Below are 12,726 nucleotides of genomic sequence, written 5' to 3'. Positions count from 1 at the left end.
AAGCTTTTGTTAAAAATATTGAGACTATGATGCAGTTCAAGGTGGGATCTTTGCAGTTACTACCAAGAACTGCTTTTCCCAAATAATGCAAGTTTCTTCAGAGAAGGTTTACAGAGTTTTAAACTGTTCCCCAAATCAGAGCAAAAAATGGAGTCTTGACACTTGTTTCAACAGCTTAGAGTGACAAGTTTACTCTACACAAGTAGCCACTTAACAGCAACCCTCAAATTTGCAATTACATGCATATATAAAAGGGTTGATACTAGCCTGTTTCAAGAACTCTTCCAAAGCCATCTCTCCCTGAGCCACAAGCAGAACATCTTTGACAATTGCTTCATTTCTCTGTAGATCGACATCCCAGATCTGGCCCAGGGTCAATTCTGAGACAACCCAGTTAACATGAAGCCTCTTCATCAGTTGTTTCCAGTGTCGGTCTTTAAGTGCCTCGGATTTCAGTTCAATAACTAACATGTTTATCTACAGAAGAGAAGAAAGCAAGTTACATCTTTGAATGTGAATATAAAATACATATTATTTTAGAAATGTGGGCAGCTTACCTTCATGTAGCCCTTCAGAAGTCTCTGGACATACTCATAGGAGGCGTACTGTCGCAAACGGGCAGGGAAGTTTTTCAGCTGGTGCAGCAGACCATCCAAGTTTTGTCGAAGCTGTCAGTAACACAAAAGCAATGAAATCTTTCTCTACAAGTTCTGTGCACATAACCATACAAATTACCTATACATTTGTTATGGAAAACTCTCTTTAATGAGACATTAGCAACAGGACAGCTCTTACAAGTGTTATCCTTGTTTAACTAAGATGTGGTTACTCTACAGCTGAGAATGTAATTTTATTGGTCTGACTGAGATTCATGATGCAGTCTTGTCACAGGCAGTTAGTTTATAGATTAGTGTTCTTTCTGCTCTTTACCTCCTGAGCACTGAACTAAAATCAATGCTGTTTACCCAACTGTATAATGAAGTTTCTCTAATGAGGTCCAACAGACTATTTAAAACCAGCAGTTTCTTCTCTGTAGATGCAGTCCAATCTCAAACTACAGAAGCTGCATAAATTCCCTGTAGGATTACTTAAATGATGACAATCCCGTGAATATTTTTTATCTTACTTTCAGAAGAAACATGCTCACAAGACACTGAAAAGGGGACCTAAACACTGAAAATTATCTAGATTGACAATAGAGCATGTCTGTCTCAAGAGGTCTAATTCCTAATTTGCACATACTTGTGGCAGTTATATTGTTCATGTACACAAATGTGAAGTACCTTGCGAGGCTGTACTGAGACCCAGGGTTGTTCCTTCATTTGATCAATTTGTTCCCAGACCTTAGAGAGTTCAGACCAGACACCTTTGAGATCCTGCAGCTCTTCAAGGGCTACCTGTAATAAAGAATGTATCAAACATCAGCAGTTATTCCTAATTTCTTCCAAGTCAATAGCATGGGTGAGTTAAACAAAATACTTCTAATCCATCAAAAACCTTTGGATAGTTTGCCAGTTCAACAGAACTGCAACAGCAAGTGACCAAGATGAATTTTTCCATCTCAGCTCATGTAACAGTTTCAAAAGAATAAGACAGTCAAGGAAGAGATCACAGACAAGCTCTGAAGGCTACAACTGAGTCAGTGTGGAGACTGTGCCCTGTTATTAGTACAGCACACACTACAAGTCACTCTCCTGAGGGAGAAAACGATGGAACTGAAACATTTTTATCCAAAACTGGCAAGAAGGTGTGTGTGCAGATTGTACCTGGACACGCTCTTCACTGCCACTGAGCAGCCCGGTGTCTGTAAGCTCCAGAGCTTCCTTGGCCTTGGCACACTTCTCGCGGTCATCCTTCAGCCTGCCGAATTTTCCCTCGTAAATGGTAAGAGCTTGAAGAGCCTCTTCTGGACGCAGATTTCCCTAAAGTTTGCAGGGGATACATTAATCCAATAATCCTACAGTTACACTGAAGGCAAGTTAAAAGTGGGGACTAAATACAAATGTTGATTTGTCTCATTTTTTTACATTTCCATTTTGCTGACAATAACACAATATACTATTCCACAATACCTCTCATTTAGTTTTTACATGTAGTTTTTTGCTTTGCTAAAAAGCACTTCAGAAAAAAAAAAAGGCAAAAAGCAGCTTGCTTCTGAATCCTCCTACATATATACCTCTGACATATACTTGTTTCAGACAAAGCTCTCTTAGTCAAAGAAGTAATTTACTTTTCTGCACCTAAGAGAGGACTAAGTTTTAATGGTAAATTTCCCTCTGCAACTATTACCAAAAATCAACACATTGGCAGGTTATTATAGAACCCTTAAAAAGAATCACCTAAAATGAAAAACTGCAAAAAAAGCATAAAAACAAACTGAATGCAGAAAATCTACCTCATTCACTGGATGTGAACCATCACTACTTACTGTTACAGGCTTTGTTTTCTCCCAGTCTGTCAGCAAGTCAGTTGTTCGGCTCTCCACTGCACGATCCTCTTGAACTATTTTCATCTGCAGATTTGCTACTTGTTGTTGAATGGCAGAATCCTTCCTACGCATGATGTCATTGAAGGCACCCCATTCTCCTTCGATGTTGTCAATGTAGAGCCAAGAGGAAGGGAACTGGAACCTTTGCTTCTCAAGCAAGCGCTGACCATTGCGATAAAGCTACAAGACACAGTTGTTTTAAGTTAGAAAGACAAAACTTAAGCTGCAAGGCTAAATAAACATACTCAACTAAATGCTCACTACAGAGCTCACAGGATTTTTCAGAATATGAAGTTCAAGTCTGTTTTTAAGAGAACTTGAATATAATTTTATGATTATGATGAAGCTGCATTTTATGAGCTAAGCCTGACATTTCCACAAGTCAGAATCATTAACAAAAGACAACAAACATACCTCAACTTGCTTTTCAAACTGTTTGATTTTACGTTTCAAGGACTGCACGTATGTGATGAACGTCACGGCATCTGATGTGCTAGCAGTGTCCACAGAATGCTGCTCCAGCTCTTGACGGGACTGTTAAGGGCACAAATCAGTGTTTTAGCACTGTACAACAGCTGATCTGAAAGTGAAAAACTGGAATTAAGACACTTCTTACCTTAGAAATTTGTGAATGAAACTCTGTCATATTCTGACCAAGCATTTGGCCAAATTTGCTGAGCACCTCCTTGTGCCAGGAGTCATACTTCAAGTTCACCTTTGATTGCACCTACAAGTGAATAATGTTACATATTAGTAATCTGTCACTCTTGCTATTTTCTGCTATACACCTATTCTGAAATTCAATGCCTTTATCACAACAAATAATTAAGATTTCTCACCTTGCCATAGTCTATGACAACAGGTCCAAACTCCTTTCTGGTTTCTGCATTGTCAAATGTTCCTCTTGCCTTTCTTATCTGAACCAAAAGGGCCTGCCACTTATTCAGGTCTTCTCCAAGACGGTTGTATATATTTTCAGCCTGCATGTCCCACAGACACTGGTACTGCAGCCAAACCTAATGGAAGTATTTCACAATGTTCAGAACTTCTCCAGTATATTCCAAAACATGTGTTTCCCTCCAGCCCCCAGGAAAACTGAAAGTCCATGTTAATTTTAGGTGTTCCATTATATCCTGTCAGCCTCCTACCTTGACATACTGCTCCACTTCAGTCACAATTCCCATGACAGCTGAGTATGACTCCTCCAGAGCTGCAGGGCCATCAGGCATCCTTGTCAATGCATTACGATAGAACTTCTCTTCCTCAGACAGCTCATAATGCACTCCAACCTAAGAACCACAGTTACACTTGTGATATACACAAATTTCCAGGGCACTCAGGCTTGGTTTTAGATCAACACACTAATATATTGAGGACAGTTAATTAGTAAGTGAAAGCAATTGCTCAGACTTAGGTACAGCTTCATTACACTTACCTGGTATCTCTGACTTTGAATTCTTGGCAGTGACAGGATTACCATTTTCCAAGAAAACATTTCTTGGTACAGTTTGTATCTACAGTCTTCAATTGGTGGATTCAAGTATATCACCTGGTTGGTTATTCTTAGTTCATGTACAATGTTCTGCAGAAATAGTAAAAACACCCAGTTTTACTGGCAAATACTGCTACATATAGACAAGAATTTTGGACTTAAAGAAGTACTTTTTAAAAATCAGCTTGCACTTAACTGGAAAGAGGAAAATATTTCTCCAAAAACAGATGCAAGAAGAAATATTTATCTACCATATAGGCCTCAGAAATAATTTCTGCATTAATTAATTGACAATATGGAAAAAACCAACCAACCAAAAAATCTAATACAAAAAAAAACCCACAGGAAAACTTACTTTGATCTTGGGTTCACCACCAGGCTTATGGCTCACTTGAGGAGCATCTGTATCCATGTCAACTTCTGCTTTGTCATCTGCTTGTCCCAGAAGAACCTGGGTCCAGGCCCTCAGTCCAGCTTGCAAACGAACACCCAGGATTCTTTCAATCTAAAGAAAATGAGGCACATTGGAGGAAAAACCTGCATATTCACTGCATGAAGATCCCCACTATCAATATATTCTGACAGGCACACTACAGCACCTCAAAGAACCAAGTGCTCCTTTACTAAGCCATTCCAGCACCAGAAAGGGCTTACAGGAATTGGAGGGACTGTTTACTAGGGCTTGTAGCAATAAGACAGGGAATAATGGCTTTAAATTGAATGAAAGGAGGTTTAGATTAGGTATTAGGGTGGTGAGGCACTGGACAGGTTGCCCAGAGAAGTTATGGATGCCCCATCCCTGGAAGTGTTCCAGGCCAAGCTGGATGGGGCCTTCAGCTACCAAATCAGTGGCATCACTGACCATGGCAGGTGGCTGCAACCAGATGATCTCTAAGGTCTCTACAAATCCAAAACATTCCATGATTAAAGAGGTTTAGGAGTTTTGGTAAATTTGCACTTAATATAATTCAAAGCTTCTCCTTGTCCTCAGAGACTTTAATGTAATTAAACAATTTTAACCATATTGAAGTTGGCCTAGTAACCAATAACCTGAAACTTAACAGGCAGAAGCAAACAGTATGATGGCAACAAGTCTTTGCTACCAGGATAGCAGATTTCCACCACACTTTATCTACCTTGGTCCTCAGCATCCTCTAGGCCGTCAAACTGTATCAAACTTTTTTCTTCAAAGGACAAAACTCCCTTTGAATTAACTGATCCCAAAAGTCAACAGTAAAAAAACCCCAACATGGGTCTTGCATCTTCTGCATATCAAAAATGCACTGAAATTTTCAGGGAATAAGAATTTAGTCCCTGGTGTGACTATAAAGAAAAGTCTCCCTGGGTGACTATGAAGACAATAATCCAAATATATTTTGCACCTGAATAAAATGTTACCTCTAGACATACACTACTCTTTGATCTCAAACCTACCTCCATATCCAACTTATTGACCCAGATTGGCAAATTTGAGTATGAATGAAGATTTAAATCATCCACAGCTTTCTGAACTCTGTTCAAGATTTCGGAGAAAGTCTTGTGATCATACATGCATGTTTCCAATGATCTCACTTCCAGGTCTATCTTCTCTTCAATAATGAGCAGATCATCCACCTAAGACAGTTTAGGAAAAATGGGATATTTAGTTTGACAGGTTAGATCAAGGAAACAATAATTCAGTAATGGTTAATCACATATATTTATTTGGATGCAGCAATCCATCGATTTTAGCAATATCAAATGAAAACAGAAATGCTAATAGCAATTTTAGCACTACTAAAAGATCTATCCAGCTGGCCAATTTGTGCTGACTCCATCAGCTACTTAAACCAAGAGCTGCAGAACTGGTCCTCAGCTATCCAATGACACTTTTGGATAACCACACATTACTGAATTAGAAATGTAAAGGTTTTGCAAATTTTGAGAGAAAACACAAACCTTTTCCTGGAAACTGAAGACAGTCTCAGCCAAGCGCTGTACGTATGGATCAAGCTTGTATGATTCCCACACAAGTGCAATTCCTTCTGCAATCAAAGCCTGCACCTCTTTCTTCAGGCCAGCGACCAGCAGTGAGATAGTATTACGCTCTTCTACTTTCTCACATGTTCTCTCATATGTGCGGACACTTTCAATGAGAGAAATAGCAAATGGATAGAGCTGGTTTGCTTGGTGAGCTTTGTTGACAATTGCTAGGGGGACACGGAAACCAAGCCACTTCAGGTTTCGGACTTCTTTTGAAAGTGTAATTATTTCTGGCAGGAAGTTGACTTTCAGTTTCAGGACATTTCCAGTTCGGCCTCGAACACGAGTGCTTTCGATGGTGAAAATGCGACCAGACACACCAAGGTTGCGTTGCTGAACTTTTCTTGCCCAGTCATCAAAGATCTCCTGAGTGTTGAGCTTCATGCGAAAGCTATCTCCATCCTGCTTTAGCTTCTGACCTTCCACATGGTTCTCCCAGCCTTTGCCAAGGACATCCTCCACACGCTTCATGTAAGCGGTGAGCTGCCTGTCGATCTGTTTTGCCCAAATTATAGACCCAGACACAGGAGGCAAGTCACGAACGTGACTCATTTTACACGCCTGACTCTGTGGATATTGTACTTTAAATTTGTCATGAAGAGACTCAATATCATCCTTCACACGCTGGATCAGCTGTGTTTGGTACTCACGAATGGCACCACGAATGTGAGGTCTCACAAACAAGGCGTTAAAGCGCGAGAAGATTCGGAACATTTCATTGGCGTTCTTTGCTGTACCGAGCTGGTCTCTCAAACGGGCTGTTATCCTTGTTTCAACTCTGTCAATTCTTTCATCATAGCGCTTCATGGCTGCCTCCCAGGCTTCTGTACCTTCTTTGGAAACATCTAATCCATCTACTTCCTTAACATTCTCATAAGCAAGATTGACTTCTTCAATTGCATTAGCATCTGCAGCATCAAAAAGGACTTCTGCTACTTTCATATCCTGTGGTTCAGGTACCTCTCCTTGATTTTGCTGGGCAACAGCTGTTACCTACATTAGAATCACAGTTTAGTGAGTTGGACACTTCAAAATTTCCCTGCAAGTAGCAAAATGCAGTTGGTTCTAAGAAATATTGCACAAACCCCCTACCAATCAGTGATAAATCTTGACAAACTTTCAGTCATGCTTCAGAATTAACTTCCAGTAGGAACAAGGCAGCACAGTTATTCTGCAAACTTCCACTACTGTGCAGCATAATCTCATTTGCCACTGTGGTTTAGCCGAGCTCAAGGATTTAAACATTTATTAATCTCCTCTGTGTTATGTCTAGACTTGCTGAGTTTATTAACACAAGCATGTATTATGCAATGTAAGTCAGAATTAAAGCTAAGCCTATTAGCAAAGCTTCAAAACTAAACATGGAAACTGAATGTTACACTACATTTGTGTTGGTAACTTCAAGTAACAGTAACACTCTTGAAGAAGCCATGCAGATTTTCTGTTTTGTAACAACCAAGATTACCTGAGGTCGCAGGACTCTCACAATGACTGCTCTCAGCTGCTCATGCTGACGCCTGAATTTCCTCATTTGATCAAGACGACTCTGGAGCTTCCTGTGAGCAGGATTGATGCGCCACACCATCTTCAGGTTCTCTTCCCTTTTTCTCTTCACGATATCTCTCAGCAGAACTTGCAGCTTCTCATATTCATCATCCCACGTTTGGAATACTTCAAAGCATGCAACCATTACCTGAAAAAAGTTTTAGAACAGGAACTTCAGCTCCCAAATTGAATGCTTCCTCAAAGTCACTGTCCAACGCAAGAATACAGCAACCAGTATCATAAAGCCATGAACATACCTTTTCAAATTCTTCATAGGCCACATGCATCAGTTTTCTGGTTCCCAACACTTTAAGCAGCTGAGAGCTCAGATCTCTTGAAATAGCCTCCACTAAACGCAATGCCCTTTGGATTGGGTATTTTGTGTTCCTGATTTTCCTCAAATGGGTAAATATTGCAACAAGGGCCTGTCTGATTTTGTCCAGCTCCGTAGCAGACAGCAAGTCATTCAGTGGAAAGTCTTTCATCAGTGGATTATAGTCATTCACAGTTTCCAGTGCCTGTTTCAGACCTAAATGGAAAAGATTTTGAATATAACTTTTCATTTCATTGACCAAAATCTCTATCTGGTTCCTCGAAACAGCACTGCTCTTTGCAGAACAATGTTCACGTTTTTTAACAGTTTAAGTTCTGTAAGACATTTGAGAAAAATGTCATTGAACAGATATTTTACCTGTGTCGGTATCAAAGCTGACAGTTGCATGGAAACGTTTGCCATGTTTCAGAATGTCCAGAGTCAGCAGAACTTCTGGACTTTCCCGTTTTTCCTGAATGCGGTAGAGAGCCCTTTCCAAATTCAACCAGAAACTTATCTCCTGTAATGCTGTGCCTGATGCAGGATCTCGATCTAATTTGGTCACCTGCAAGGTAATGGAGAGAAAGAGAAGGGAGAGAGAAGAACATTTAATTTGTATGTTTCAGCTGTAAAAACTTGTTTAAATATAATTGAAACATGCAACAACTGTCAGGTTTTAATAACCCAACCTCAGACAGTTCTGGCACTCATTCTTTGAAAAGTGTAGGAACTGCATGCAATATGTGACAAGCGTAATTCCGGAGATCCTAAAGGTTGGTTTTAGGACCCTCATGTAATAATCTTCAGCATAGCCTAGAAATGTCACCTTGCCTTCTTTCCTCAGCAGTGTCTGTATTCAGGTTAAAGGCAGATGAGCTAGGCAAGATAACAAATGTTTTATGCTCTTAAGCAAGAAAAGACAACACTGTTCCATAAGCAATAGGTATTTCCTGTGCACACAGAGGCAAAAAGCCAGACTAGTATCTCAGATGCTGCTTTTGCGTAACACCAGCAGAACAGTAGTTCTTTTGAAAAGTAACAGGCAGAAGTATGAGATTATAAAATAGGGCTGGAGCAACCATTGTGGTTGTGGATGCACCAGGGGCAAATAACAAAACAGGCCAAATCAGATGTGTTCCTCAATCTGCTGTATCAATCTGCTGCTCAATCTGTAAAGATCTGAAAAACAGTTACAAAATTCGCAGGATTGCTGCCAGTTACTTGAGTCTATTACAATATGTAAAACAAAGTCATACTCTTGGTTATTTGTCAAACAATTTAGACTAGATTCCAAATTTAGACTAGGCTCAGCCTAATTTTAGATTAGACTTAGCCTAATTTAGTACAATGTCTCTGGTGACTCAAAAACCTGGTCTGAGATCTTCAGAGCACGAGCAGCATTTTAGCAGTTAATCTGTGAAGAAGATACACACTACTACATAGACATTCTTATTACTTAGTTGCTTTTTTCCCCCTGCTCTTTATTTGGTTACCTTTTGTATTTCTCTAATCCAGCGGTTGACTCCAGACTGTAACTGATTAAGGAACAACGGATCCTCAGCCTTCTCACCAAAATCTGTAACTTTTGGTTTTTCTCCACGTTCATAACACTGCTTGGCAACATTAGTAATGGTTGCATGAATGGGCAGACTGATCTCTGGAATTTCAATATTCTGTTGCAAATGCAAGAGGCCCATTTCAAGCTCTGCAATCTTTTTCTCAACTGAAGGAGCCATCTTATCTCCATCCCTGAAAAAGTACAGATGTTTACATATAAGAAGGCAAACAAAAAAACCATACATAACACATTTAGACCTGAACTGCTTCCCCAGAGTTAGCAACAGCATCATACCAACTGTGTGCTAAAACAATTCATGTGATTCACCTTGAAGAGTGACTGTTGTTTGTTACTTTTTTCAATGATTAAACACTTTAGTTCATTCACACAGAAATACAGTATTTCTACTGAATTACCTGTCTGCTTTGCCAGATTCTCGGATATAGGACTTGAAGAAGGGAGCAACAGCATTGCTAATGAAAGAGTGCAGTGTTTCATATGGAGAATCCTCACTGAGAGTGAGCACCCTGAGCTGGGAAGACACTGGTTTGTCGGCATCGATCACTGCTGTACGTTTAATGAACGCCAGGCTACGGAGCAGAGAAGAGAGTTACTAACCAATCATCTGACACTTCAGTGACACAATAGCTTAAATCTGACTGCAAGTTTAGGAGTCAAATGGCAACCTGTATCATCACACTTCACAATCTTTCTTCTAAGAGACTTGAATACAAGTTTTTCAAATAAATACATCTTTACAGTTCAGCAATAAGCAAGCTGAGCTATCAGCAAGGGCTCTGAAACAGGGGCACACTAAAGACAAAACACATTTTATAAAGTTTCAGAGTCATATATGCCTCAGTATAAGTGACAAAGATGTAACAGCCAGACATAACCAAAGAATATTGAACCTAAGTTCTGTATGTTACAGCTGCATGTATGCCAAAATTAATAAAACTTTGTCTCTCTAACTCCATAGCTAGAAGTCCTAGGTCCATTCCTTTCAGCCTCATGACACACCCTTTTTTTATCAGAGCCTCTGCCTTGAAAAGCTTGAATAGAAACACTGCCTGTAAGCAATAGGTAAACTGAAGGTAAACTTGTAGGTAAATAAGGTAAATTTGCTTATACAAGTTTTACATACATAGAGTAGAAATGTTAAGATCTATTTTACTAATTCACCTGTTTGACTTTATTCCATAATGAATGTCAGTGCTGATACTGTAGGAAATGAACTCTTTTTCCTCTTCTCCTTCATCTCCCACATCCTCTGCAAAAAAATATTGCATGTAAGAAATAATTTCTAACACATTTGCCACTCCTTCTCAACCACCTTCTGTTATTACCAGACTATTTTTTAACCTTTAAGCTCCACACCAATTTAATTAACTAAATTAGGTCAAATGTAGCTTTGCAATATGTCTCAGATGCAGAATGGGTTCATTGTCTTTAAAGAAAACTCCATTAAGATTTAGGTTGCTATAAAACCAATAAAGCATTACAGTAAGTGAATTATAACTCACATTCTGAGAGAGAAATCTGCAATACAGAATGTGCATTTATTTGCAGAGGTATGTTGCCAGGACAACTATGCTTCAGTGAGAACATTAAACAGATGCTTTTTTCTTCCAAAGGTGGCTTTGTATTTTCAGACACCTACTTTGAAAATGATTTGGAAATTAAGTCTCTGAACAACAACAAAAATCTCTTGGCAGAACAAAAAGCCAAGCCATGGGAAGTACTCAGGCATTAGCACAGCCAGTGCATCACGGATGATGTAACTGCTGAGGATGCAGGCAGCCGTGCTGCAATGCAGTGATTTCAGTGCAGAAGGTTACTCCTGGTTGGGGGACACACTCTGACTGGACACATTACAGTAGACTCTGTCCTGCTCTGTCCCCTGCAGGCTGGGGAGCTGCTGATACCAGACAGCAGCTTTCACGATGCATTAATAAGGTTTCTGTTTTATTGTACTTGTAATCCATAATCTACTTCATGCAATGCAGTCCATGGACAAGCTTCAACAATAACGCTGTTTTTAACAGTGTCAGAGCTCTCCATATGCTGCTGGAGATTTCAGATCTGTTACATTTGAAGACCTGGCTGTCATTCACAAAAACCACTCTGCCCAAGTAACTGCTGTTAAACCAGAAGACATGGACAGAAATGGCATCTGTGCATCATAAATTAGTATTTGGCTTTTGACATGTAATAAGTCTCTCTATTTCTTTTCCTGCATACATATATAAGAATACATACATAAGAATACATACATATATAAGAATGTCATGAGCTTGGAGATAACGGATCACGACTATATTATTTCCAGCTTGAACAAGGGATAACCATTCTTATGATCCAGGCATAGGAAAAATGCAGGAATCATCTGCATTAATATTAAATGGTTTTCTTTAAACCTTATTTAACACTGTATCATGAATTCATAAAGACAGCTGTTCTTTTGTTCTCTTTGAGAAAATTAATCCTACTGGAAAAGACATCAGAAACTTTGGAAGGGGAAAGAGGAGGATGATCTGGATATAGGCAAAAAATAAACAATGATGGGGTATTTTTAAGCAACATCTGAAGTTTACAATTAATAGACAGTGAATGAAAGAACCTTCTTGATGTTCCTCTCTGTGGGCAGCAACTGCAGGGCATATACCAAGACTTTAAATTGTTTCTGTTGGCATGTTAAATAATGCAATGTGAAACACGATTTTATTAGGGTTTGATATATATACAGGAACAGAACCACAAGCATACTAGCAGTAGGGATTCAGAAGTTTAACAGAATTTTGCAAGCTCACGCTGGCAGGCAGGTAGCCATTTACGGACTGTAGGGGCTTGTTTACCAGTAAAAACCTGCACTATTGATGAAACTTTGCTGTATTTTGTCACTGTATATAAGGCTGCATTCTGTGACACTAAGAGCCTATTTGGCCACAGATTTGTTGATAAGTCATTTTCGAAAGAAACAGTTACAGCAGCACGTGAGTAACAAAGACACTCCAGCCACAGTCTCAGCTTGGCTGCAGTACTTAATGGAGCATTTGATGTGGTTCTGAGCGCAAGTATCACGGCCACCAGGCTTTGATAACGAAACAAACACACGGCAAGGTCCACATCTTCCTTTGTCAATGACAGGAACTCCCTAATTAACCACGAAACGACGCTTTTTACAAGTCGGTTCAGGCTGAGGTTATTTTTTTTTGCCTTTATCCGGGGTTTTGGCGCTCTCGCTCTGTTTCAGAGCGGCTCTCTGCCTCGCCCAGGTCACTTCCCCAGCAGCCTGGCTGCCGCAGGAG

General features: G+C 39.7%; 1 protein-coding gene across 1 annotated transcript in view; it reads right to left on the bottom strand.

Annotated features, from left to right (window-relative positions):
* The window catches only part of DYNC1H1 (dynein cytoplasmic 1 heavy chain 1), a 42,159-nt gene extending 31,421 nt beyond the window's left edge, over window positions 1–10,738 (bottom strand). Inside the window, exons 1-19 of the mRNA XM_031066289.1 lie at window positions 10,601–10,738; window positions 9,835–10,008; window positions 9,354–9,609; window positions 8,239–8,425; window positions 7,805–8,076; window positions 7,468–7,695; window positions 5,919–6,995; window positions 5,415–5,594; window positions 4,336–4,485; window positions 3,924–4,070; window positions 3,637–3,777; window positions 3,328–3,504; window positions 3,105–3,215; window positions 2,903–3,022; window positions 2,429–2,668; window positions 1,767–1,922; window positions 1,284–1,397; window positions 558–668; window positions 268–477 (exon numbers count right to left, since the gene is read on the bottom strand). Of these exons, the coding sequence (XP_030922149.1) occupies window positions 268–477; window positions 558–668; window positions 1,284–1,397; window positions 1,767–1,922; window positions 2,429–2,668; window positions 2,903–3,022; window positions 3,105–3,215; window positions 3,328–3,504; window positions 3,637–3,777; window positions 3,924–4,070; window positions 4,336–4,485; window positions 5,415–5,594; window positions 5,919–6,995; window positions 7,468–7,695; window positions 7,805–8,076; window positions 8,239–8,425; window positions 9,354–9,609; window positions 9,835–10,008; window positions 10,601–10,707 (4,158 nt within the window). The 5' untranslated portion in view covers window positions 10,708–10,738. The remainder of the gene's footprint in view (window positions 1–267; window positions 478–557; window positions 669–1,283; window positions 1,398–1,766; window positions 1,923–2,428; window positions 2,669–2,902; window positions 3,023–3,104; window positions 3,216–3,327; window positions 3,505–3,636; window positions 3,778–3,923; window positions 4,071–4,335; window positions 4,486–5,414; window positions 5,595–5,918; window positions 6,996–7,467; window positions 7,696–7,804; window positions 8,077–8,238; window positions 8,426–9,353; window positions 9,610–9,834; window positions 10,009–10,600) is intronic.
* Window positions 10,739–12,726: the final 1,988 nt, after the last annotated feature.

This window comes from Geospiza fortis, unplaced genomic scaffold (genome assembly GCF_000277835.1).
Source record: "Geospiza fortis unplaced genomic scaffold, GeoFor_1.0 scaffold23, whole genome shotgun sequence".
Taxonomy (NCBI): domain Eukaryota; kingdom Metazoa; phylum Chordata; class Aves; order Passeriformes; family Thraupidae; genus Geospiza; species Geospiza fortis.
This window is presented reverse-complemented; position numbering and strand designations above follow the sequence as displayed.